Source organism: Canis lupus, chromosome 21, assembly GCF_011100685.1.
Source record: "Canis lupus familiaris isolate Mischka breed German Shepherd chromosome 21, alternate assembly UU_Cfam_GSD_1.0, whole genome shotgun sequence".
Lineage (NCBI taxonomy): Eukaryota > Metazoa > Chordata > Mammalia > Carnivora > Canidae > Canis > Canis lupus.
Genome location: NC_049242.1, coordinates 43309480 through 43337138, shown reverse-complemented (window position 1 = coordinate 43337138; position 27659 = coordinate 43309480). Strand labels below are relative to the sequence as shown.

The 27659-nt window shown below is 49.3% G+C and overlaps 2 protein-coding genes across 3 annotated transcripts in view; both read right to left on the bottom strand.

Moving 5' to 3' along the window:
* Window positions 1–5640, bottom strand: part of NELL1 (neural EGFL like 1) — an 822581-nt gene extending 816941 nt beyond the window's left edge. For both annotated transcript variants that reach the window (XM_038569260.1, XM_038569261.1), the window contains exon 1: window positions 5499–5640. In XM_038569260.1, the coding sequence (XP_038425188.1) occupies window positions 5499–5553 (55 nt within the window). In that variant the 5' untranslated portion in view covers window positions 5554–5640. The remainder of the gene's footprint in view (window positions 1–5498) is intronic.
* An 11628-nt stretch (window positions 5641–17268) lies between these two features.
* The window catches only part of SLC6A5 (solute carrier family 6 member 5), a 56079-nt gene continuing 45688 nt past the window's right edge, over window positions 17269–27659 (bottom strand). Inside the window, exons 14-15 of the mRNA XM_038568193.1 lie at window positions 24192–24359; window positions 17269–21936 (exon numbers count right to left, since the gene is read on the bottom strand). Of these exons, the coding sequence (XP_038424121.1) occupies window positions 21781–21936; window positions 24192–24359 (324 nt within the window). The 3' untranslated portion in view covers window positions 17269–21780. The remainder of the gene's footprint in view (window positions 21937–24191; window positions 24360–27659) is intronic.

The window sequence follows — 27659 nt, the reverse complement described above, 5'->3', positions numbered from 1 at the left end:
GATGGCATTCGGGCCAAGGAAACGTTCTTTAAAAACTGTGGTTGACTGAATTATTGGATTCAAATCTTTACCCCTCCCAGATCCATACCCTTTGCCGCATGGTTTTGCAGTTCCTTTCACTAGAGTGAAAGCAAACCTCTGAATCCTTTGACTTTGAGCCTCACCCTGTAACTTCTTTGGGTCACTGGGATGCTTCGGATGTTAGCAATGATACACAAGCTGAGGCCTGAACATGCTCGTGAGGTAGGGCTTGTTCTCTTGTACCTCTGCATCATGATGAAAAGAACATGGCCCTACTGGTCCACTGGGTCCAAGGAGACTTAGACACATGGAGCAGACACCTGCTTGAGTTAGGCACCAGGCCCAGCCAAACCTGACCTAGATGAGCTGAGAACAGGACAACCTATAGACACGTGAACCAAACTTAATGTGTTAAGCTACTGAGTTCTGGATGGTTTATTATGCAACATTATCGTGGCAGTGGTTGACCGGAGCAGGGACTCAAGACCCACTATAATGGCCATCCTTAAAACGCTCCCAGACTAGGAGCCCTCCACTAGACAAGCCTAAAAGGCACCCAGGCAGATTCTGTAGAACTAGCAGGACACCCCACTGGTGCCCTTGGATCCCCGTCCCCAAATGAGAACACAGCACACTCAATCCACAAAGGGTTGTGGAAACGACACTAAACCAAGAGGCAGTTTCAGCCCTGTCTCTTCCCCTACTAACTCTTAGAAAAATAACCGCACTTCTCTGAGCTTCAGCTCCCTCATCTGTAAAATGAAGATGATCATGCCCACCTCCCAGCCTCATAAGGTGTTGGTGATAACTGTGTGAACACTCCCAGCACACATGTGGTGCCCAGCTGGGCTCTGCAGCATCTGTCTTTCATAAGACGGCACCCGGGTCCTCAACTCCACTGGAACTGTACAAATGTTCGGATGTCCCCCTTCCTCCCAAACCCTCCACATGCCCCAATGACCTAGAAGGGCTTCTCACTCTGGCCATGCTTTGGGAAATCTAAATATTAAGTCTACGCTCCTTCCTCCTCCTAACAGCCCACAAGTGAAGGGATTCCCTGGTTTTAAGGTCACTGTATTGCTCCTGTCATGAAAACATCTCATAAAAACAGAACAAGGGAAATCAATTAGGCTTCCAGATACGCTTTTCCTCTCTCCCTTTAATTGGTCTCCTTTCAGGATGGAAATGCCGAGCGCCAATAGCAGGATGTGTAAAAGATAGCACTTTACACACCACCTAGGGAATCAGAAAATCTATTAATAAGGTAGCATTTCACGGCCTCTCCTGAACCTCATGTACTATGAGATCATTGGTTCCATAAAAATAATTTTTTTAATGCTTCTGCTTCTTGTCCAAGCATGGAGCTCCTGCCCTTTCCCAGGAAACTCTATTAAAGTTCTCTACTTTGGCCACAACTGCTCTACAAAGGGCTGAAGCTGGGAATTGGAATTAAGCAGGATAAAAAGCTTCTGGGGAAGAAACAACCTTTCAAAACCTGGAAGGCAGCGTGTCACCACCATGAGAGAGGCACTTGAGGCCTGGTTCTGGGATTCCGAACCTCCACCCTAATCTCCCAGGACACCTGCTCCTGCCAGCCACCCCCACAGTCCTGCCTGGGAAGTGCTCAGGCCTAAAGACCATTCAGTCCACCTTCAGGGTCCTGGGCATAAGCTCCCAAGCAAATCCTCCTGGGTCTGGCTCACTTCAAAAATCTAATCCAGCTCACTGTCCGTGATGGCAGCTGTTTTCCCCTGGTCAACACAGAGGAATCTGATGCCGAGGAGATGCTCCAAGACCTCATATAACAGCAGGATGTCACAACCAGTTGATCGGATTCGGACCCCTGGACTCCTGCAAAGATCCCCAAAAACAATACCCTTGAAGACTACGTTCCATGCCTGTTTAAGTTAGCCACACGTTGCATATAATCACTGCAGGCTGGGGGCTCTGTTCACAGCTCTATTATGTCAGAGTTCATGAATAGCCTAGAAGTGCTTCGAGAAGAAAAGCTCTCCTTTCCAGCAGGTGGCAGCAAAAGGCAGCAAAAGGGGTCCCAGGGGCTCCCCACACCCCAAACCCGACCCCAACCACCTCCACCACCACCACCACGATGGCCCTGGTGACCAAAACCAACGGAAAAGGGAATTTTGTGTTATGCACACAGCCAAGCCATAGGAGAAAACTCGTGGACGTCATACCCTATCCCCGCTAATACTGAAGCCTTCTACATTTTCCTCGGTAGGGATGCACCTGAAAATCCCAGAAATCATTTTTTCACCCAGAAATAACAAGCGCTAGAGAACAGCACCTCCTATCTTGATTCCATTTTACCCTCTAAAACAAGTTCCCCGAACAATGAGCAATTTAAGCAGCTTCCTGTGACACCTATCATTAGATCTTTTCATATGTAACTGCTACTGCACCGCAGCGCTGCTTTAATTAAACTGTGCCTGATATCATCTATTCATTTCCATTAAAAGGCGGCGATATCTGAGCAGCTCGCTAAGTGAACCACATGTTTACTTCATTTTGGACTGTTAACAGCCCAGACAACTGTCCCACTTGACAAATAAACTTTCCAAGCGGCTGTTTGGATCCTGATAAACTAATCAGGAGCCAGCCTCTGCCACCAAAGAGGATGGATGTTTGATTCAGGGATGATGACGCTTCCTGGGCCCATCAAAGCGGCTGCCCCCAGAAAACTGCTGATCACACCCCTTCAAGAGACAAGAAATTTTAAGTGAAGGACTGGAGATACAATTCCAACCCCCCTCCCGTCATCCTGGTTCTTCTGAGAATTTCTGTAGAAGAAATGTGTGTGGCCTCTGGTGTGCAAGAAGTGCCAAGTGGCACGGAAAACCTAAGCTTCCTCACAACTGCCACAACCAATAGGGCAGACTTGACAATGCCCCCCACCCCAGCCTGTGCACAGGCTGTGCCCTCCCCCTGGAATGCTCCCCTGGAATGCTTTCCCCACTTTGCCTACCTGGAAAACTCCCTGTAAAGCCTTCGAAACACCACTCTCAAAGGTCACCTCCCAATTCAAAAGCCCTCCCTGACCACCAACCACCCCTCCCTCAAATTCCTTCCTACCATTTCTCCTCTGTATGGCTTTCATTGAAACTTCTTATACTCCCTCCTCTCCTACACCATTGCCCCCCAACACCCCAGGCTGTAAGGAGACAAAACGTTTTCCAGTTTCTACCTAGATTCTCAGCTAAGCTTTAAGTTCCTGGAAGTCGAGGACCAAGTCCTTTCCTCAGGGCATAAGCAATCCCAGCACCCAGCAAGGCAATCGGCTGTTTGTTGAATGAGTGAAGAAATGCATGAATAAATCCTCCCCATAACAGAATTTTCACAATGGTTAAAGGGGGTTGGCGTGGGGAAGCGGAAAAGATTGTGTTCTCAGAGGTGTCCACGAGCAATGCACCCTGGAGACCCAGTCCATTCCGGATGGGGGCACTTTGCGCCCACTTTGCAAAGAACTAATGAGCACAGAGGATCAGGGCACACCGGTCGGAAGGATGTGCACCTGAGGATGTGCAATGACCAATAAGCTGCCCCCTCCCCGGTCCAGTTTCTCTCTCTCCCGTTCCTCTGTTGAGATGTCCACCAGCACCTGCTTGTCGCGCACGGGACTGGCACCCCGCTTCTGCACCAGCCTCGCCCGACCTGATCCTCTGGGGGCGCATTTCTTCCCCTGCGCTCCTGGTTCCCAAAGCCCAGGACCCAAGGAGCAGCTGTCCTAGGCTGGACGGAGCGTCTCCGCAGCCTTGGGAAGCCCGGGGTGGGGGGGGGGCGGGGGGGCGGGATTCCTTTTGTCCCTGGAGAAGCCCACACCCGTCCCTCTTCCATTAAGCAAAGGGACAGCCACTACCCTCTCAGAGCCGGGTAAATGGAAAAGACCAGTAGGAACCTCGGAGACACCCAACTTCGGGTCCTCGGGCGGCCGCAGGCCTAAGAGGGGCCCCTGGGGCGCAGGCGGAGGGAACTTTCGGTAATCAAGGCGCGGCACCCTCCCCAGCCCTCTCCCGAGCTCGCCGCCTGGCCTGGGAAGGAGCCTCTGCCTCCTGAGAGGGGAAACGCGGGGGGCAAAAGAGGGAAAGAGAAAGGGAGGGGTGAGCCCCGCCGGTCCCGGGGTGCAAAGTCGGCAGCGCGTCCTAGGGCGGGCTGGCACGGGAATCAGGATCCGGGGGGCTGTACCTCCGCCCTGCCGTGCCCCCCTCCCCTCCTCTACTGTTGGACCCGCGGAGGAGACGACCGGGAACTGGTCTCCGAACCCCAAGACATATGGGGCTGCGGGCGGGCGATGGGGAGCGGAGGGCAGGGCGTGCTCAGCGTCCTCACTACTGCGCCTCCCGAGGCGGGACCGAGCGGGGACTTCGCGAATTACCGGTTACCCCAGTCCCCCCGCCACGGCCGCCGCCCGCGGTTACAGCGGGAGAGACCTGGCTGCGAGCTTCCGCAGACGCCCCGGATCCGCTCCGCGCCGACTCCCCGATTATTGTTCCCTCGGCCCTTGCGGACGCGGTGCAGGGGAGAGGACGCGCCCGAGTTCCCCCCGGAAGGGCGGCCAGGGGACCGGGACACCAGGGATCCCGCGGGGACCCGCAGCCCTGCCCGCACCCCGCACCCCGCGCCCTGCCCCGCAGCCCTGCCCGCACCCCGCACCCCGCCCGCACCCTGCGCCCTGCCCCGCTGCCCTGCCCGCATCCCGCACCCCTGCCCCGTAGCCCTGCCCCGCACCCTGCGCCCTCACCCTGCGTCCTGCCCTGCGCCCTCGCCCCGCAGCCGTGCCCACACCCCGCGCCCCTCGCCCTGCCTCGCAGCCCTGCCCGCACCGCGCGCCCTGCCCCATGGCCCTGCCGGCACCCCGCGCCCCTCGCCCCGCACCCTGCCCCGCAGCGCTGCCCGCGCCCTGCCCGCACCCCTGCCCCGTAGCCCTGCCCCGCACCCTGCGCCCTCACCTGCGCCCTGCCCCGCAGCCCTGCCCGCGCCCTGCCCGCACCCCGCGCCCCGCAGCTCTGGCTCCAGCGCCCTGCCCCGCGCCCTGCCCCGCGCCTGCCCCGCAGCCGTGCCCGCACCCCGCGCCCCTCGCCCCGCGCTGCCCCGCGCCCTGCCCTCCGGCCGCAAGCGCTCGGTCTGCGGTGCGACTCCCGCGGCCGCCGCCTCCCCGCCGCGCCCCGCGCCGGCACCGCGGCTGCAGCGCACCCGGCAAGTTGCGGGGTGCGGGGCTCGCGCGCCCGGGCCGCCGCGGCTTCCCCCCGGGGGCTGGTTCCCGGCAGCGGCAGGGAGGGAGACCGGCTGGGCCGCGCCCCTCACTCCCGCGTCGGCGGGGCCGCGTCTGCAAGGAGGGGGGCTCCCGGGGCACCGCAGCCCGGACCCCCGCCCCCGCCCCCGCCCCCAGGGGCCCGCCGCCCTGCGCCGCCCTTGCCCGCCCCGCGCGGAGCCCGTGCCCCGGGCCGGGCCGCGCTCACCTGTCCGGGCGGCGCACACGCAGAACCACACGACTAGGAGCACGTCCCCCGGCATCGCTCCGCGGGTCCGCGCCAACCGGGGCGCGCGGGCCGGGAGGACACGAGCCGCCAAACTTGCCGGCGGGCGGCGGGGGAGGCGGGAGGCGGGAGGCGGGAGGCGCCAGGCGGGAGGCGGCGCGGGCGCGGCGCTCGGGGATCGCGCCCCGCTCGGAGGCCCGGCCGCCCCGCCCCCAGCCCGCCCCGCCCCGCCCCGCCCCCCGGCCCGGCCCGGCCCCCCTGCGGCTGCGGCTGCGCCCGCCTCGGAGCGGGGAGGGGGCGGAGGGGGGCCCGGGCAGGTGCGCGCCGCGCGGGGGTCGCGCCCTCCGGCTGGGGCCGCGGGAGCAGGAGCGCCCCCACCCCGGAGCCCGAGTCCCGGGACGCCAGGCGCCCCCGCCGCCCCCCGGAAAACAGTGACTCGGGGTTGGCTGGGGGGCGGGGCCGGGGGCCGGGGGGATGGCGCCCCCACCTGCGCCCCGCGCCCCCCGCCTCGGGCGGCCCCTCCCCGGGTACCCGCGGGGAGTCTGTCTGCAGACCTTCGGGTTCTGCAGGGCAAATGCTGCCACATAGGGGAAATTCCTAACCATTTTCTCAGCGACTTGATGGTGGTGCCGAGAGCCCTACTCTCCTCCCCCGTAGTTCCTCTGGGACCCTCGTCCCCCCACCCCCACCCCAACACTGTTCCCCGGGGAGAAAAGTTAGACTTTGTTGTGGGCAAGAGGAGAGAAGTCCTCTTCCTACTCTGAGACCCTCTTCCGGACCCCCCCCCCCCCCCCCGGGCTTCCCTATAAAGATGCCCCGGGTTCTGTCGCACTTCCATCCAGGACTGTTACTTGTAACTGGGGTGCAGAGTCGTGAAATCAGAGATGCTAGAACCTCTGTTTTATAGCAAGTGAGCCCCACGGGGATTTAAAGCTCCTGCGCTTGCTCGCACTGGGCTCCCCTCTCTAAGCCCACCCCACCCCTCTAATGTTTGCAATCCCAGGGGAGGAAAGGGAAACGTCTCTACAGCCCTCCCTCATCTCCTGGAAACCAGTTCCAACGTTTCAGAATCCTCCTCACTGATAAGGACCTGCCCTTCTCACTTCTGGCACCTTCTCTCACTTCCCATGTTTCTAACCCCTACGTAACTGGGTCCCCAGGAGACCCCACTGAAGGTCACCAAATTAGCAGCACTGCTTATTAAGACAGAAGCTTCTATCTCCATGCTCTTCTGATCTCTGCCCTATTTTTCTGGATATTTCTGTATGCAAGGCACTGTCCCAGTTGGCCCTCTACGTTGTGGTCCCTTGGCAGATGAAAAAAAAAAAAAGTGAACAAGAGGTAAATTCAAGCTCTTGATGGCTGAGGAAGCGAGCAAAGAAGGGAAGCGAACAAAGAAGTGTATTGGGCCCTCTAGAAGTTGAGGTGAAAGATGAAGAGGTAAACTGATGTCAAGGCTAAACTGATTCTCTGACTCTTCTGGGATTCAACTCAAGCCCAGCGGGGATCCGTCTGCCTTGACTCCGTGTTTTCATTACAGAGCCGGGACTCTTCCCCTTCCACCTGGAGCATGTTACACTTAAAGCCAGCACCGAAATCACACATGTTGCAGAAAATAGGATTCCTCGAGTTTTGTTGGGCTTTGCCAATGAGAATACTCACAAAGCGTGTTGTGTTGTGAGAGCTATGGCCCCTCCCTCCCCGGCAGCTTTTAAATACACCTCAACAGGAGCAGCCTGTACCGGTCTTGAACTTTGGTGTTTCAAAAGCCCTTTTCTTGATCTCAGAAATCCTGGAATCCCTGGAAGTCACAGTGACCCCAGAAGGGAAAAGGTGGCCTGGGGAAGACCTCTAGCGCTCTCTATCTTGAAGTCTCTGTAATTGGTTGGTCCTGTGGGACGGGGCTGTTAGCGTGTCCCATTAAAAAAATAAAGAAGACATATGTTCCGTCAAAGCTTTGCAGCATCACATCCATTAACAGTAACAGGAGTTAATATCAACAAGGTCATAAATCTTCCCAGATAACTAAGTACTTCAATCTCCCCCTGTAAGTGCATTTCCTGAGTGGAGAGTCTGAGTGTGGAGACCCGTTTGGCTAAGGTGACTTCCATAGAATACGCCCTGCAAACTTCTGTCGTGGCAAGGATGGGACCACACGGCCGTGTAGGTGCTTGATGTTGGGATATTTGCAACGGGACCTGTGCTCAGTGGAGGAAGCAATGAGACTGGGTTTACCCGATGCCATATCCCAAGTCCACACTGCCCTTCTGAAGAGCTTCCTTCTCGGTTAGGAGCAAGGAGCTTCCTTTGATCATCCCTCTGCCTCTCCTTCCTGACCCGTGTAAGTGTCAGCCCTCTTCTCTTCCAGCCACACTCACCCTTCGGTGTTCTCATCGAGCCCCATGGCTCTTAATACCGTCTATACATGGATGATTCTCAAATGTGTATCCCCAGCCCCAGTCTCTCCTTTGAACCCCAGGCTCATACCCCCAACTGCCCATAAGGTGTCTTAAATATAATATGACCACATCATCAAAATTAGAAGCATTTGTGCTTCAGAGGACACCAGAGGAAGTGAAAAGACAACCCATAGAACAGGAGGGCAAATTGCAAGTTATATACCTGATGGAGACTTGTATCTATTAAGAAACTATTACAAATAGACAACCCAATTTGAAATCGGGCAAAGGATCTGAATAGACATTCCTCCAAAGAAGATACACAAAAAGCCAATAAACACATGAAAAGATGCTCAACACCATCAGCCATCTGGGAAATGCAGATCAAAACTACAGTGAGCTATCACTTCACAGCCACTAGGATAGCTAAAAATCAAAGAGACAGATAATAAATGTTGACAAGGAAGTGGAGAAATTAGAACTCTCCTATAACTGCTGGTGGGAATGTAAAATGGTTCTTCAAACAGTTGAACATAAAGTTACCATATGATCCAGCAATTGTACTCCTAGGTACACACACACGAGAAATGAAAACATATGTCCACACGCTAAGTGATACACAAACGTTCCTAGCAGCGTTATTCATAATAGGCCGAAGGTGGAGACAGCCCCCCACAATGTCCATCAACTGATGAATGGATAAATAAAATGTGATATATTTATATATGGAATATTACTCAACAGTAAAGAGAAATGGAGTACCCATGCACACCACAACACAGATGAATCTGGAAAACATTATACTAAGTGGAAGAAGCCGGTCACAGAGGACCACATATCTTATTCCTTATATAGGAAATATTCCTTCTCTAGGCAATGTCCAGAATCAGCACCCAGAACCTATAGGGAAAGAAAGTAGCGTAGCGGTTGTCTAGGGCTGAGGGGAAGGGGAAGGGAGGATGAGCTGGTGACAGCTAAAGAGCACAGGGTTTATTTCGGGGGTAATGAAAATGTTCTAAAGCTGGTTGCGGTGGTGGATGAAGAACTCACGGATTAATATACTAAAAGCCATTGAATTGTACACTTTAAATAGGTTCACTGTATGATGTGTACGTTGTATCTCAATAAAGCTGTTTTTTAAAAAAAAACAAAAAACTTCTTTAAGGTCATGAGAAAAAAATTATAATATGGCCAAATGAGGACTTGTGACTTTTCCCTCCTCCCAAACTCGCTTCCTGCTGCCTTCTAAGGAGACAGAAACCAGCCTTCACCAGATGCTGCAACCAAATAACCTGGGGTCATCCTTGACTTGATTTCCCTATACCCCCACATTCACACCATTAAGCCCTGTCAGTCTACCTTAAAGAAAAATCCCAAATCAACCACCTCGCACCACCCTCTCGCTAGTCCCACCTTGCTCTAGTCCATCACATTTCCGGGTCTCCCCACCAATTCCCCATTATTCCCTCTGCCTCCTCTCTTGCTGCTTATAATTCACTCACCGCCCTCCCCCCCACAGTCATAATCTGCTTTTTAAATCATGTGTCAAATCCCATTCCCTTGTGGGGTGGGGGGGGAAATAACCCCTGCACTTTCCCACCATGTTTTGAAAACATTCACACATCTTAGGAGGCCCCTGCCGACCTTCCAGCTGTCTCTGTGCCCACTCCCCCCCTAGCTCCATCCAGATCCACTTTCTTGCCATTCCTCAAACTTCCCAAGTTCATACCCTCCTCATGGCCTGCTCCCACTACCTGGAACCATACATCTTTGTGTGGTTCTCTTTTGACATCACTCACATCTCCAAACGACTGTCAACTTCTTGGGAGCCCCTGCATCAGGAAGGGGGCTTCTCCTCACTTCACTGGGGTCTCTCTCTCTCTCTCTCTCTCTCTCCCCCTCCCTGCCTCCTTCCCTGGCTTTATTCTTTAGAGTACTTCTTATTATCTGAAAAAACGATTTAGTCATTGACTTATTTATACTGTCTCCCCAGTATAATGCCAGCCCCACAGGAGTAGGATGTTTGCCTTTCTTGTTCACCAACATATCTCTCCACCTAGAACAGTCCCTAGCACATTTCCAGAGCTCTATAAATGTTCATTGAATGACTCAGTGGAGAGCCCCCAGGAAGCAGCATGGAGACTGGATCATTTCTCATTGACCATCACCAAGGCAACAGACTGCCTTCCCGCATGGGGGGCCCCCAGAGCTGCTCCATTGCTGACTCTTTCTGGGACAGCAGAGTCTACAGAGGGCAAGCAAGAAGGACTCCTCGTAGTTTCCAAACTAAATCCATAAACTAGAGGCAGATCCAAGGCAGACAAACTTTGCATTTTGTTTACTGCCCTTCTGTCCCCCTCATCAAACTGCTCTCCTTTGTCCAAATGGCCTTTCAACTACCTTCACATTTATGGACACATAACAAGCTTCCTTGTAAAACTGGAGAAAATCAGACGATAATGCTATTACAGATTGGACTGTGTCCCCCAAAATGGTAGCTGAAATCCTAATCCCCAGTACCTGTGCATTGTTTTCTCCAGAAATTGTGTTTATGCAGATGTAATTGAGTTAAGATGAGGTCGTCGGTGTGGGCCTTAATTCGAAATGGCTTTCTAAGAAGAGGAAAATGCCATGGGAAGACAGAGCCAGGCAGGGAGAACACCATGGGACAAAGGAGGCAAATAAGGAGGTGCTGCAGCCACCAGAGCTGGAGGACACAAGGGAGGACCCTCCCTCAGGGGGCTTTGGAGGGAGGATGGCCCTGCCGATGCCTTGATTTCAGATTTCTAACCTCCAGAGCTATGAGAATCTAAGTGTCTGTTGTGTTAAGCCTTCCAGTTTGCATTGCTGTGATACGGCTGCCCTAGAAACTAATACCAGGGCCAATTTGGAGGCAGAGCCTAGGAAAACGCAAAAACCCCGGGTCTCCTTCACAAACCTGGAGGCCCCAGCACTCTCTGAAACCATGCGCCCCTAGCCTTGGGGGGTGTTCTCATTTCCTGAAGCATGCATCCAATCATAAAGAGGGGTCGAATGAGTATATTCGTACACACACTTCTGTCTCGATACGAATATATAAATTCTACATGAAAAATGTCTACTTCCAATTACAACATTCAAACTTAAATGATATCCAAATTACAAGGACTTATATTTTGCTAGGCTAACTACTGTCCTTCTGTCTTGCAGCTTCAAATACTTTTTGGACCAAAGCTAGGTATCAAACCTGCAGGAAGACAGAAAAATCTTTAGAGAGACATATAGATAAAGGCATCTCATAATTCACTAGCTGAAACCCTCCTAGTCTCCAATATCAATAATCTTGGATGAGTTTCAAGTTTCTGATGGCAAGAACCAAGGTGTGCACATACCCACATTTTGTTAACTGTTGTGCAAGCACGTGTTGTCCATTCCTGTAGACCAGGGAAAAGCAGACGTGCTACCCTCAAACAGGATAGTTTCCCCCTACAAGCAGGACTTGCCCCAACCCCGCCAGAATAATGATGGCTCCATTTTTTACATGTAACTCTGGGTGGGCTACTGCTCTAAGATAAGTGCTTTCCATGGATTTAGGCCTCAAAACAACCCAACAAGGTTAAGTGGGATTAATATACCTACTTTAGAGATGTGGAAACTGAGCCATTTGCCAAAGAAGTGACTGAGCCAAGCTTCAAACCCAAGCAGTATGACTACAGAATCCGTGCACTGAACTGCTAAGCTACCCTGCTTCTCCTAGGAGGAAGCCCATGGATTCAGCCTCCTTGTTGAAGTCTTGTGGGAGATGAGTAAATAGCAGCTCTGTTCCCCAAGCAAGTTTTAACCAACTGATAAGTAAAAGGGTTAGCAGGAGGCCAAACATGACTTTTATGAAGATAGACACAATACTGAAAGACACTATCCCAATGTGGAAGCCCAAATGGACTGGCCACCCACCCTCCCTCTAAGCTGAACCTCGGCACAGCCCTCAGCTCCCACTGGTGCAAGTGAAGTAAGAAAGTGAAAAAGAACTCATTGCGAAATGAGGCCCAATAGCTCTCCCCACACCTCTGTAAGGAGTAGGAAGGGAGTGGAATAAAAAGCCAAAAGGGCTTAAGGAAAATCTCTCACCATGGAAAGCAAAAGTGTGGGGAAGAGTTGACTGACTCCCCTTCATCAACTCTCAAACTTCCCTCCGTAAAGTCTCCTTCTACCATCCAGTGTCGCTGAGCTCCCAACAAAAGCATCTCCCTGGTCTTCTTCTCTCCGGGCCTTAAACCAATACTTCATTCCTAGGACAAGTCCCCCGTACGCAACAGCAACTTTGCTACTGGGAGCAAGGCACCCTTCCATACCTGCTCACGCGGAGTGAGGAGAGAGGGAGAAGTCCTCACTGAATTACAGCTTTCATGAGCAGGCTTATTGACCCAAGGCCATGAATAGCCACTGAAGGAATTTCAGGCCACGGGATGGCCTAGCGAGCGATTTGAGAACTAGGAGAGCCTCCTCTAGTTACTTTAGGCAATGCCTTATCACATCAATTCAGAAGACTGGCTCTGCTAGCCACATAAAATGGAAATTGTCCTTTCTGATGCTTTTTTGACCACTTTCCAGAGTCACAGACCACAAAAATTCCCCTTGCCAACCAAGTAACACTAAACTTTCTCACATTTCCCAGTGGCTCCCTGGGTTTCCTTCCAGTCATTCTCGTTTGTTTTATGACCTGTATCAGCAAGGATTCCATCTGGCTTCATATAACAGAAAAACTCCCAAACAATAATAACTTCAATAAGAGATGTTTAATACTCTCTCTCTCTCTCTCTCTCTCTCTCTTTCTCGGATAAAGAATTCTAGAGCTAGGCTGTCCATATTTCATCTGGTGGTTCTATGAATCCTCAGGGAGCCAGGCTCCTTCTAGATCTCTGCTCTACCATCCCTATGACTCAATACGGGTGCTGCTACTCCAGCCATTATCTGTATCTATCATCTATCTATCCATCCCAGATAGCAAACATGGAATAAAGAGAAGGAGAAGAACATATTTCAGAGTCCCATGTGTCACTTCTACTTACGTTCGGGCAACACTTGGTCATGCGGCCATCCATGCCCTATGTATCTGTTACCTATTGCTGCATAACGACTGACCACAAACTTTCAGTGGCAAGCAACACTATTCTCAGTGGCATACAACACACAGCTGCGGGCTGGCTGGGATTCAGCTCGTCTGGGCTGGTCTCAGCCGGGCACTTCTGCCTCGGGCCACAGTGGCTGAGCTGATTGATTTCTCACAGCAGGACTGTCAGTCGCGTGGTTCTCTCCCACAAGCCTTTCATCTGCCTTGGACCAGTGGTTAGCCAGGACATGTTTTTCTCGTGGCACCGGGGGTCACAAATGAGCAAGCGGCAATAAGCCAGGTCTCTTAAGGTCCAGACTCAAAATAGGCCCCCTGTCGCTTCTGCTCGCATGCTGTTAAAGTCAAAAATTAATCTGCTCATGATGCAAACATAGCCCAGATGTGATTCAGGGTTGGGGAAAGAAGTAGAGCCAGTAGCCAGTCTACCATACCTGGCTGCAGGGGGACTGGGAAATGTCACATTTGGCTGAGTGACAACAAGCCTAGTTAAAGTCGAAGATGTTACTAAAGAATGGAAGAACAGAAATCCAGAGGAATTCAGTCTCGACCCCTCTCTCTCACACTGTACCAACTTTGCAAGATACCAATACTGGCTTAGTGCCAGTTCACCTTGGCCCTACGTCTAGACGCATTGTGTGTAGGGTTGTGAGGCACTCCCAAGAAGGCAAGAACAGGGAGGGAGGACGCCTCAGGACTACCATGGGCTTGGGCTTGGCAGTACTCCCCACTCTGGAATAGGTGGGGCAGAGTGGTTTTTTTAAATTATTATGGTCTGTGCCAAAGCTCCCAGGAAGAAAGCTCAAATTCATACTACCTCAGAAGGCAGGGCCTAAAGCTCTATCTGCCATCTGTCCCCAATACCCGCATGGGATGAACATGGTGGGGAAATTGTGCAAATGAGCATCCCTCATAAGTCACCACGGAATCCCTCTGCCTCCCCTGAGTGAGAGGAGAAGGCATGAGAACAGTAGTGGGATAAAAATATCCAGTCTGTCCTGAAACCCCCTGAGCCACACCTGCCCCGGCACCTGCCCTGGACTCTGAGACGGTGCCAAGATCCGGAAACTTAGCACGCAGCACTCAGCAGGGCAAGTCTCCAAGACCTTTCTCCAGCCCCACTGCCATGTCTGTTCCTATTGGCTCATGCCATCTCTGTGCTGATTGCTCTAACTTCTAAATGTAACCCCAGGTGGCCCTAGTCACATGGGTCAGGAAGGAGATACCTGTGTAGACCCCCTATATTTCTAGATATATGACATGGTTTGGTGTCTTGGAGTTCACTTCTGACATTTAGAAAGGGCTGGTTTCTTGCATAAACAAACCAGTGTTCTTGTCTCAATTTCCTCCCCAGTCTCATCCGTCCTCGACACAGAGACCAAGTCAATATTCCAAATGCACAAATCTGACTCTCATAGTAAATACCCAACCTTTATGCAGTCTTACATTTTCACATACAAACTTCAGTTGAATCCTCGCAGCAGCTCTGGGCGGTGGGTATAAATGTCCCTGTTTCACAAGTGATAAACGGAGACTGTAAGCAAGGAGCTGAAACTCAACCCCAGGACGATGCTTTGTCTCCAGCGTCATAGCTGCCTAGGCCAGGAATGCCTCTCCACCATTCAAGAACCTTCCATGGCTCCCAGTGGCCTGTCAGGCAGCATTTGGACTCTTCACGTTGGCATTGAAGGACTTTGTCAAGTCCTAAACTACATTTTCAGCCTCAGTTCTCACTTCCCACAAGAATATGCTATACCTTCCAATTCCATCCATCACTCTTTCTTGAAATGGCCTGTCGTACGTCCATGCCATCACTTACTTACCTCCATCTGCCTGGAAACCTCATCTTAAAACCCTCCTCATGGTCAAAATCCTTTTTAGATCCCTGTCTCATGAAATCCTCTCAGCCAGAAGAAATCTCTTCCTCTGTACCCCCTTAATATATTCCTATCCTAAATCCTTTTGTGGCACGCGGTACTCTCCACTGTGTATGTTGGCAATGTACATACCCATCTTAAAGCCCCACTCACTCTGAGTAACCTGGACGGAAGGATCTAATTCACATTTTTCTTGCGCATTGTTACGCTGAGCTCTGTTCCTTGTACAGAGCCAATACTCAATATTTGCTCGTTTAGTTAAAAAACATGTTTATTGAGGGGACGCCTCGGTGGCTCAGTGGTTGAGCATCTGCCTTTGGCTCAGGACATGATCCTGGAGTCCCGGGATCGAGTCCTGCCTCAGACTCCCTGCATGGAGCCTGCTTCTCCTCCCTCTGCCTATGTCTCTGCCTCTCTCTGTGTCTCTTGTGAATAAATAAATATTTTTAAACAATGCATTTATTATCTACTGTGTGTCACAAACTCTTAGGTACTGGAAACATAAATAAGACCTGAATAGAGTGTAAAAGTAAATAAATGAGTGACAGGATCAATGAATGGTGAAAATATGAGTCTGTTTCGATGTGGATCCACACTATATTCTAATCATTGTTTTCTCCTAATCCTACAAGTGTCTGGAGAAGTTTGCTGGAAAAAGAAAGCGGGCTAAGTTAAATGACTTGCAATATCACAATTCTCATAAAATTATAGATTACACTAAGATGCAAGAAAGGTGTGTCTCAAACCACACAGAGTCTGTTTTACACAGTAGATTGTGTAAATCAGAGAAGTAAATCCAATCTTTGCAAAGCTGAGGTATCTCAGAAGTCACTGGAGGAGTTTCCTGTTGTTAAGAGTCCCCATGGTGAATTTTCTAGATAGTGACTACTCCTCCCACATTGACTGATCTCTTTGTAAATCCAGTTCCCGCAAAACAGACTGTTGTTCAAGAATTTGTGTATCAGAGATACTACAGTGAATGGTCTTGGACTTCCAAACAACTGTGAGATTCTGAATCTCTGCTTGCAGGAGAGACATCTAGAGAGGAGGAGGAAAGAAGCAGGAGCAAAAGCAGAGGACCGTCCAAGCAATAAGCTCAGTAGGAAAATAGCTGCATAGTACAGGGGACAAACAGCTGCCAAACAAATAAACAAGAGGACAGATTAGATGGAGGGAGATGGGAGAGTTGTAAAAGCAAACACCAGCACCAGCTCCTCCCAGACAGAGCCCTGCACCCATCTTTAACAGCCCAGAGTAGACTGGTCCTGCCATGGATGCATGAGCTCTGTGCTTCCCACATTTTGTCATTGTCGCCATTAGGGAAAGCCTATTTTTTTTTAGGATTTACTTGTTATTTTAGAGATAGAGCATGCCAGTGTGCATGGGGTGGGGGTGGAGGGAAGAGAGAGGGGTCAAGGGAGAGAGAGACGCTCAAGCAGACTCCCTGCTGAGCACAGAGCTCAACACAGGCTCCATCTCATGAAAGACATGGAGTTTGGTGTCCCCGCTGAAGTGTACTTACAGACAAGCCTGAGTGTGTGCGTGGATCTCATTGCACATGATGGACACGTATGCTCTTGGCAGGTTTTCAGATTCAGCTTGTGAGGGCATTTGATTTCCCCCTAAAGGAGGCCCAGCTCATCCCCTCATCTGCCAACCCAGAAGCTGAAGATGGAGAAAGAGCGCGATTGTTATACTCGGTCGAGGACATGGGGGAGCTTCCAGGCTGGCAGGATCAGACAGGAATACCCAGCCACAGTGTCTACACGTAACACAGGAACTCAGGGCCCGTGTCTCAGCAGGCAATGGGGGGCCACCTACTCAAAAAGGGGGAATGGCATTTATTAACTTGTTTAACAGAAGTAGTCTTTCTACTAGGCCCTGAGTTTCTTGAGATCTCGGACTGTCCTATTTTTTATTCTGTTTTGCCTGGGGTCTAACTCAATGAAGAAGCTACTTAAATGTTTGCTGAATTGAAATAGAGTTGACTTGAAGCCTTACAAAATGGTCACTCAGACACACCCAAGGATTTAACTCACCCCTCCCCTCTGTTCAGATTCATTCACATCTCCCCCTCCCTCCCTCCCTCTCCTTCCCTATGAGAGGTAATTAATAATTCAGCCAACAATAGTGCATTCTGATGGTTAAGAGTATAACAATTTAATTGGTATTTGTTTCTGCAGCAGCGCAATATCTCATTTTCCCAGGAGGGCAGTTTTCCAGTTCTGTTCTGGGTTCCTCCCAATAAAATAGATCAATCCTGGGGATACCTGAAGGCCATTCGTTAAGAGAGAACGTGGGGAATGGGTTCGTAATAGACACAATACTATAATCATCATGTTTTAAACACTGACATTTATTTAGGGTTTCGTGAACTCATACATTATTAAGATAAATTCTAATTTATATCAGTATATAATAGGCAAATATATAATACAATAAATTGCATTTGTAGACATAAATACAAAATTTGAGGTAGGGCCTCAAGAATAATGACTTTTTAAATGAATAATGCACAGTATATAATACACACTCTGTAAGATATATATATATATATGATGCATCATTTGTAACATAATATATTTTCCTCATGTATAGTTAATGAAAAAATATACGGACCTGATTAGGGAACATATCTTTATTCATAGGCAACAGTATCACATAAGACGCCTGCACTTAGGACATTAGCCAAGTACACAATTTCAGAATAAACCTATCCCACGATAGGTCCATAATAAAGTGCAAAAGAAAGACCAAAAAAAAAAAAAAAAAAAAGACAGACAAAACAGGTCCTAGTCAATTGCTAAGTATCACCCTAACAATAAAATACACCTATAAGGCAAATGGTTACCTGAAGATGTATTTAATCCACAGCAGGCAAATCAAACCACCGCTTTCAGAGGCGATGCATGCCCAATCTGAAAATACTTCCTCTTTGGCTGCAGGAGGCTCAGAGGTGACCCCAGCCGAGACCGCAACTCAAAACTATTTGGCCTTCCCATACAGTGGAAGCGAAGTCTGGGAAAGACACAGAGCTTCGCTCTACAAATCCTTGGGACACTGGGGAGGGAGGACTATCAAGATGAAACTCACCCACCCAGCGCGAAACAGAGGAAATGCTCGTTTGCTGGCCTTGGCCTTTGGTGCCTGCAAGCCAACCTGCCATACAACATGCTCTCACTTGAGTCATCTGCCTCACAGAAGAGTGTCACAAAACCAAATCCGGGGACGGCAGGCAGCAGCAGTGGGACCCTGCCGTCGCACGTACGTTAGTTAAGCAATAGCTATTGTGCAAGCCTCTGGGATGAGGACGATGACTGATGGCCAAGGGAACAAAGAGGGAAGAAAAGTTTTCATTTCAGGCCCTGGGCAAACCACGCTGACAGGTGAAGGCTGTCAGGGAGCACTGAGGCACGTGGCGATAACAGAGGAAGAACTTCATCGAGGGAAACTCCACTCTGATGCGATGTTCGCGGAAAGACGACCCCAGTCTTACCCACTTCAAGATCATTGTGTTAAAGTCTTTTTAAAGTGCCGCTCGCTGAAATACCAGTTGATTACATTTCTTACACATTCAAAACACATTGGAAATTTCGAAGCCGTTGAGGTCATTGAGATTTTGCGTTGACCACAGCTTCCATGCAACGGATACACACAAAGGAAAAAGAAACAGGCAAAAGAAGACCACACCGGACACACCTGTATGACAAACGTGACACAGCCCTAAGGAGAGTAAAAGTCACTAATATGCAAGACAAATATTTGCATAAGAAGCCACAACACCAAGAGTTAAGAAATACACATTTTTTTTTTTTTTTGTCCTTTAAGGATAGTACAAGGTTACTGCTTTTAACATATGGCTTTTTTTTTTTCTCTCTCTCTCTCTCTCTTTCTTGGAATGGGTTTCTGGCATTTGTTGGTGTCGGGAAATAACCTTCCAAGTGGCACACACCCCACCACTCTGCACAGTGAACCAACGAAAAGGTTTTCCGACTTGGTGTTTAACTCAGTTTGAAGGAGAGCGCTCAGGTAGCAGTCTGTGAACAAGGCTGTCCATTTTCATTTCATTCGTTCAATTTTTTTTTCTTCCAATTGACGGTGGGAGAAAGCACAGAGCAGGAGCCGCCGTGGGGTCAGCACCCCAGCCAGGTCCGGGGGAGCGGCTGCAAGGTGGGGGTGCTCTGGCGCCGAACCCCTCTGCCAGGGAAAGCCTCGGGGCCGCAGTGGCTACACGAGTGGGGACAACCGGCTTTACAAAGTCACTGTTTCCAGGGGAGTTCAGGACCTTTCATCTTGAGGCAAACTTTACATGAGACTTGGAAATCGTAGGGAAGAGGAAAAACACTGCTCAGGGCACAGCTCCTGGGGCTTACCCCGGACAGACCCCAAGGGACGGAACTGTAGGTGCCCCCCCCACGACACACAGGAGGAGGGCCCTGCCCTCACAAGTCAACTTGCAGCTCATTTAAATTTCCCCCCTTCTTTTAATCACTACAGCACTAATTAGCAGAAATCGCCTTGGCATCCAGCATCAGACTCCCGTTTTCGCCAAGAGGCGCAAGAGAGAAGCCAAAAGAAATCATCATCATCATCATCCGTCCTGACACACGGGTACCAGTCCCGTGAGAAGAGGATGCTAATTGATTTCCAGCTCTGCACCCCAGCCTTCCAACTGGAAAGGCTGCAGATCCTTTCCAAACCTAAGTCAGTCCGCCCTGCCTCCCCCTCCAGCGGTCACCCATTGGAGAGGCTAGTTTTGGGCACCACTCCGTGGAACCTGCTACAGGAACGGGGGACCCCCATCCATATGGCTTTCTCGGGAAAAGAGGGTTCGTGGCAGACGGTCACTAGGGGAGCCACTGGGACACGTGAGGCCACCGCTCGGCTCCCTAACGCCATGCGTGGGGAGGCTCCGCTTAGTTTCTGGGATAGAGCCCCGCAGGCTCTAGCTCTGGGAGAGAGGCAGGAAAGGAGGGCAGGGAGGGGGGAAGAACACACGTGCACTGCAGACGAGAGGGATGAAAACCCACAGTTCAAAGCCCAGCTCTGTTTCCTTTCTCTCAAGTTTCCACGGGCAGTTCTTGAAACCTGGAAATTCACGGCATTGTCGGCAAGTGGCAATGACACCTGCCCCAGGAAGAGGAGCTCAGTAGAATGAGTTAAGACTCTTTTTCAATAAACGAAGTCATTTAGACAAAAAGCAAAGGAAAACATGTCACACGAAGGTCTTCTGTTAGGTTTCACTGCGGTTGAACGGGATGAAAATGTCACATCAAAAATACAAGATTGAAACTGAAAACTTTGGCCTGAGACCCTGTAATATGAAGACAAACAAACAAAGTGATGGAGATGGTCTCCCCTAAAGGAAACGATTTTAGGTTTGGATATTATTACCGTAAGGAAAAAAAAAAAATCCAGACTACACTACTCTAAACTCACCATCTCTACAGTGATTCATAAGATATTTATAAGGATAGAAAACACCACTACACGTACACACTACATGAACACATACCACATTTTAAAAATTTCATATATGCGTGTTCAGGATACAAGAAGGTAATAAAGGTCACGGCTTCGCCAGTCTCTGCAGACATATGATTCGCTCTCATTAGAGCACAGTTATGAGTACTGTGAATTGGGAACTCTTAAAATTGAATCAGCTAAATGTAGTCTTAAAAGCTATAGTCTTAATTGGCTCACTTGCTACTTACCTAAGCTGTATTTATCAGAAATTCCTGTAAATACAGTGACCTAAAATGTACTACCAGCACAGTGAATATCATGGTTGCTTTCTATTAAACTCCGCGCTTCTTCGGTTTCTCTATGACCACAGTTGGCATTTACTGTGAATGAAAAAAGAGTAAAAACTGAGAAAGTGTCTGTCTTGTACGAAGTTGTGTCTTCTATATGTAAAATATATAGACAGAACCAGGGTAAGTCTTGTTTTCCCAGAGGCTGAGACACAAGGAATCCACAGCTCATAGAGAGACATTTTTGAAGAGAAGAAACATGGGATCATGACACTGAACCACAGCGCTAAATGTCATGTGCAAACTAGAATGGAGCTGTACCATGACCGCGTAGAGGCACGAATTCGCGATGGCTTCTTCTGCCCAGGTGGAGAAAATGACCAAGAGAATTCGCAAATACGGTTAACTTAAAACAAAAATAAATAAATAAAAATAATTTTTTAAAAGACAAGCGAAGGACAAGAGTTCTTCACCGAGATTCGCAGCGTGCAGAGACGGGATATCTGAGTTCTCGGCACACTTGAAACGGTCGGTCTAAATGAAGGAAAACAGATCCCCAGTTGCAAATGGAAATGCGAACTCAGCCACTTCAGCGGTGTCCAAATCCACTGGCTTGTCTTGCTCTAAAACATTTTGCAGCCACGGCTGACGCTCCAAATATACCCTCCTCAACTTTCTGTATCTGCAAGAAATTACTACATTGCTCAGCAACACTACTGAGTCCAAACACCAGACTTGTGAGTCCGCCATCCTATATACGTCTCGATGGCACCACCACCACCAACACGCGGTGGATCGCTGACCAAGTCATGCATACCTACTTATGGCTTCACTGGAAAGTGCTCACCTAGTTGATCCACCCCTGCCAAGTACGGCATGTGCTCAGAAGACCAGCCCTCCTGGAAACTGACGCCAGGGACACAGGCAAAGAGCGCCTCGAGTGGGCTGTCTAGCTCCTGACTACAGCATGCGACACCCTATCTTACTTTTCTACATAACCACTCTCATGCATGGACATGAACCAAGATGTGGGGAGAGAGAAGAAAATGGGAAGAAAGTTGGGGAAACCATGAGGGGAGGCAGAGAGGAAAAAACAGGATCAAGCCTGGGCCATCCCATGCCGTCGGACTAGCACTGGGTGCCCAGTTCCAAATCCTTCACTGGCAGTTTGAGTCCCAGGGAAGAGGTTCCCAAGGGGTCGATCATGTTCTTGTAACGCTCTCCGCGGTGCTGAGCTAAGAATGGGCCCCAGTCCGGCTGCGGCGAGCACACCAACTTGAGCCTCTGCAAAGAAGCCAAAGGTACACAGGGTCACAGAAGCAATGCACCTTCCTCCCCTAGCACCGCCCATCGATCCCCAAACTGCTGGCCACTGCTTTCGCCAAGACCCTTCCTCAAGGGTCCCCCTTGAGGGGTCCCCCGCCAGGAGATGCAGTTGAAAACCTCAGCCCTAACAATTAACTAGGCTGGGGAACCGTTAAAGGCGAAACTTAGTTGGTTCACTTGAAAGTATTTACATCACCCTGCAAGCAATATTACAATTGCTCAGGGTCTGCCTTGCCCAAGATTAATAGAGGATAAAGGGCCCAGATTTTAATTACACATTTTTCCCCTCCAAATAAGGAGAATTTGCAAGCTTCTCTCTCCACTGCCAAACGCAGTCTTGCAAAGGACATGCGCTCAATTACTTCTGTTCTGTGGTCTCAACAGTGGGTTGTTACATCAAAATAATTGGATTTTATTTAGCATATTTCTCCAAAGTATATAAATGGCTGGGGGACGGGAGGACCCGCAACTCCAAAGACGCATTGCCAAGAGTAAGCAAAGATTTTAATTATCTGTTGACAAAAATCTATGCTTCTGACTTGGTTCAGCAGTGTGGGTTCTTGCAGGCAAGCTAGAAATAATAGGAACTATTATTCTAACATGGAACTTTTTACGGAAAACATAATTTGATGGGAATATTTTTCTAGAAAAAAGAAAGAAAACATACTTCTGAGTATATAACGGGGAACAATTACATGTTTATTATCTATTAACGTGAAGCTGCTTCTTAGAGCTGTTAGTTTAATTTCCCCTTAAGCATCGGTTTGCAACCTTTGTGTCCCAAATCAACCATAATAAATTTATGTAGCCAACTCATCAGTTTTGGGAATTTCCGCCTAAGACAAAAGTAGCAGAGGCTACACTAGATTCCTGGGTCAGTTGGCAGGAGGTTCATCTGGGGCAAGAGGAAGACCTTTCTGAGGGTAAAGGGGCCCCCAGGAATTTACCTACAGGGGAGAGCAGACAATTTCCTGAGGATGGAAACTGGAATCCCACTTCAGTAAGGAGACTCCTACATTCCCTTTGTTAACTCTATCTCCATCTGTAGTCCGTTGAAAATAAAAGCCACCTCCCCATCACGTAGACATCTGTGTTGTGCATTTACTCACACACTTTATTCTCATTTTGCTTCTCCCTCCAGAGTCTCTGTGGGATGCTCTCTTCCTTTTCTTGGCTGATGGACCAAGAACAAAGCCTTACAGCTGTTCTTTATAACCCTGTATTGGCAGGTGTTCCTTCGCCTTGGTCTGTCCCAACACCTCTGAGGCTTCAGTGTGCATCAGCATCACCTGGAGAGCTGGCTAAACTATAGACACCAGGCTCCCATGTCCCCAACTCTGGTTCAGTGGAGCCGAGCTGGAGTCCGATCATTTGCATTCCCAACAAGATCCCAGGCGGTGCTGATGCTGCTGGCCCCTGGGCCCACCCTGAACACTGGTCTGGTCCAAAAGGCCCAACCTCTGGATTTTCAAGACAGACACAGTGCTAATCTATTCCTAGCACATCCGAGCAGGTGACTTCTCATAAACAACAAAAGCCTGACCACACTTCCCTGGTGGCTCAACAAGTGGCAGTCCCTTCCCATCAACCCTGGAGACAGGGTAGGGATCTTTTTCTTTTCTTTTTTTTTTTTCCTTTAGAAATGAGGAGAGGGTCCAGCAAGGGATTAACAAAGACAAGTCTCACCTCGCACCAGCCATGCCCCTGACCTTTCACTACATTGTGTGGGGATGGCGACATGTTCATCAGCTCGGACCCCCTCAGCCCTCCCTGATACCAGTACAGCAGGAAGGAGTAGTGATTTAAAACTTAACGGTAATAGATGTTTGGAGGAAGACTTGGACGGAGAAGAAGATCGGGAAAGGGGGAATCTGACATGTAGTTAAAAAGCAAGCACTGGATTTAAACTGTGGGTAAGGAGGAGAGGGGGAGCTCCAGGAAGGAGGAGACACTGATTGCTTATTCCCCAGAGCTGTCGCCGCACTGAGGAATAACATAATAACAGCCTGGCCTGCGGATTGGCTGAGCCTCTCCATTAGAGGAATAATATATAATAAAAATGGGTTTAATAGAAACGGTGGCAACTGTGATCACTTAATCACCGCGTCTCCCTTGAGAAGAAGTTTACCGAATCTATTGTTTTTTCATGCACAGAGCTCTCAGAGCTTCTCCCTTGGGAGGGGATGGCAGGCGAAAGATGCTGATGGAATTACCTCAATAAATCTGCCAGGGGCCAGATGCATTTTTATCACAAACATAATTGGGATCCAGATAACTGAACAGGCGAGCATTAGCCATCCAAGCACCATGGACCAGTTAGGGTAGCGGTAAGAGCCATAGGTCATGGGTTCCCACTGGTAAAAGCTGAAGCAAAGGATAAACTAGGGAGAAAAGAGAAACACACGTGTTAGCCTGGTGATGAGAAGTAGTCATTCCTAACAGTGACGTATGGAGCCCCCGCCACGACTTGGATGCTTTCTTATCTATGATCTCATATGACACCTGTACCAACCCCAAAACAGAGGTGTTATGAACGATCCATTTTCCAGATGAAGGAATGGAATTTCAGAGAGATGAAGATGACACACTGCTGACCCTGCGTTTGTCATCCCCTAGAACTGAGCAATGCATATGGTGTGTACACACACACACACACACACACACACACACAGGCTAAGAAGACAATATAAAGGATACGCATCAAGGTGATGGATGGGTACTGCTGGGTGTATTTAAGTGGTTGTCTGTACTCTCTATAGGGGATAATCAAGCTTTTCTTACAAGAAAGAAATCCTTTACGTTTGTGTATTTTAATTTTTTTAATGAGTTGAATCTTCTTTGCCTCCTCCCTGAATGGGGAATGGCCCGTATCCAGGTACTGCCTCTAAAGCTGGCAGAGGGAGATGGGAGAGGTCTGCAAGGCAGTGACTGAGACAGAAGCTGAGTCCTACAATAAACCAAGGGACACAGATTGGGTGCACAGCCCGCTCTCAACCGACTCAAGGCAGATGCTCCTTGTCACCAAACGGTGAGCCAGGAGTCCAGGGACCGGCAGGCCCATCTCGGCTCTGCCGCCAACTAGCTGAGGGGCCTTTATGTCTCAGACTCCTCTGCTTTAAACGGATGTGTTTCACCTTGTGTACACAACACGGTGGTTTGCTGGGAACAATCATCTGGTATTTACTCAAAAGCCTCCCCCCTCAATTTTAAGAGAGGCCCTGATATATTTGTGGTCCTATCGCCGCACACTTTTACTGGCAAGACCTGTGAGACCCTTCTGAGGACACGGTGAGTATAGCTGGAAAAGGAACAAGGCCACACGTGTACCAAAGAGAGGCAGTGGAAAAGACAGAACAGGGGTTCTCATTGTTCTTGCCAAACCTTTGGGGAGCATCGCCCCGAGGAGACTGTGTTCTTGCCTGTGTTTACCCTGCCTATGGCAGCATCAGCCCAGAATAACGTACCTAATGATGATGACATATGTCTCGTGTTTCCCCCCCACACCTCTTGTTCCATCTCAAGCAGTACAATAGCTGCCCAAAAATGATTGGAGGGAATTATATCAGGAAACATGATATATGGAAGTGTTTGAGAAAAGCACGGAGCCCTATACAAATGCGAGGCATAGCTACATTATCGCTGCAAAGCCCAGGCCGCGGGGGCAAGTGATTATTTCAATGCAACTATAATTCAATGCATTGATCCGAAGCAACGTGAGCCTGAAGACAATGGCTGAAAACACGGCTCCTATGGAAAGAGATGCCTTACTCTCTAGGCCGCTTTTTAAACATTTGCCCCTAGAGTTATAAGCTTTAGTAACCAGTCTATTGGAAGCATGGCCTAATGTAATTATGGTAAGTTGCTCCATTTCATTTACTATATAAATAGTAATACATCTGCTTATGTGTGCACATAATTCAGTGACGTGATCTGACTGTGTATATAATAATTGCACGGAGAATATTTATAGCTCTATAAATCCAAGGAGGCACCTATAAAAATGATCAATTTTATTTCAGAGGGTTTGAAGAAATTTAAACCCATAATCTTAGCTCATTCCAGCATACTACAAATATCCATTTTACAGAAGGGCAAATGGCAAAAAACAAGTGTTAGAGTTGGTCCTTTGGTACCCATTTCCAGTTGCACGAATATCACATCAAACTGATCCGAGCAAATTCGTTCTTGCCGTAAATTTCCCTCTGCCAAGCCAGCTTTGATACAACGGACATGTGGAAACAGTTTTCTTCTTCTGATGAACACGCCCGTTGTTTATACCCTCCGATGGGCCTGGCCGTGAGTGATGCTAATTGACCCACCGAGTCAGGCCCACCCTGACTTTCTGCTCACGGCAGCCAAGGAAGGCCCTGGAGAGAGGTATATCAGCTGACAATGATAGTGATGTGCTATCGACCACTTCTACTTATCCCCAGCTCCCAGACACAGAAGGGGAATCTGGTTCAGGATACTTTCTGGGATCTCCATAGGTTTCCCATATGGGCCTCATAATGGATATCAAGTAAAGCACAGCAGAGCTGAGAAACTTTCTCAAAACACACAGCAGGTCCCGAGAATTTCTTTTCCCTGACCTTCTGCTCAAGGGCTTAGAATTATTTTAATCCAAAAAAAAAACTGGCCAAACTCCACTTGGGGAGGAAAGCACTGAGTTTTGAGAAATATACTGGGGCCTAGACAGCTCAAGAGTCAAGCCTTAGCTCTGCCTCCTGCAAGCTCCGCAGCCTTGGTCAAGCTCCTTAGCCTCTCGAGGCCTCAGTACACACACCTGTAAAATGGGGGGAAGCACCACCCACCAGCCAGTGTGGCCAGAAGCTTTAGTGATGATGCTCATAAAGTGTCTGTCTCTCAATAGACCTGCCTCTAAATCGTACTGCTGGTTGTTCTAATTACGTGATATGTTTCTGCAAAATATAATAAAATTCTCTGAAGCTTAATCTCTTCTGAGACAGGAAGGCGAGGCAGGTCTTGACCTCACCCAAGAATAAATCAGATGTAGTAACAACTGGGGGAAATGGTAAAGCTCAGCGGAGACAGAGAATGCCACAGGCAGGAGAGTCTCACATTTTTCCCCCACCAATTAGGTAAATCCGAGCTCTTCTTATACATTTCAGTCCTTAATTCAAGAAACTGAAAAAGCTATTTTAATTATGTTCATCCCTCATGCCCCAAATCTAGCGGGACTTTTCAGACAAATTATAGCCTCTAACATGTGAGCACTGATAGGGGCCTCAGAATGATGTCCGTGTCAGCGCAGAGGCGAGGTAAATGCTGAATGCTTTTTCTGTCTAAACTTGTATCTTTTCAGAAAGCAGTTGAGGTGTTTTGATTAAAACCCACTCTGTGACGGTTTAAAAAAAAAAACTGTGACAGTAAAAAAAAAAAAAAAAAAAAGGAAATATATATTTTCTTTACAATTTTACTTCCATCCTGTCTTGTTTTCCTTTAGAGAACCTGGTGCTGTATAGGCAAACCATGGTCTTAATCTGGTTTCTAGTGTCACCTGCTGGCCCCAAGGAGAACTACAGCCAGCTTCCTGCAGCCTTGCCCAGATGACCCCCAGCAAGGCCAGGGGGGAGGAGGAAAGGCAAGGTCTCCATCAATCATGTGCTTGGAGGGTGGATGGAGGCAGAGCCTGCAGCCCGCAGCACAAGAAAGGAGGCGAC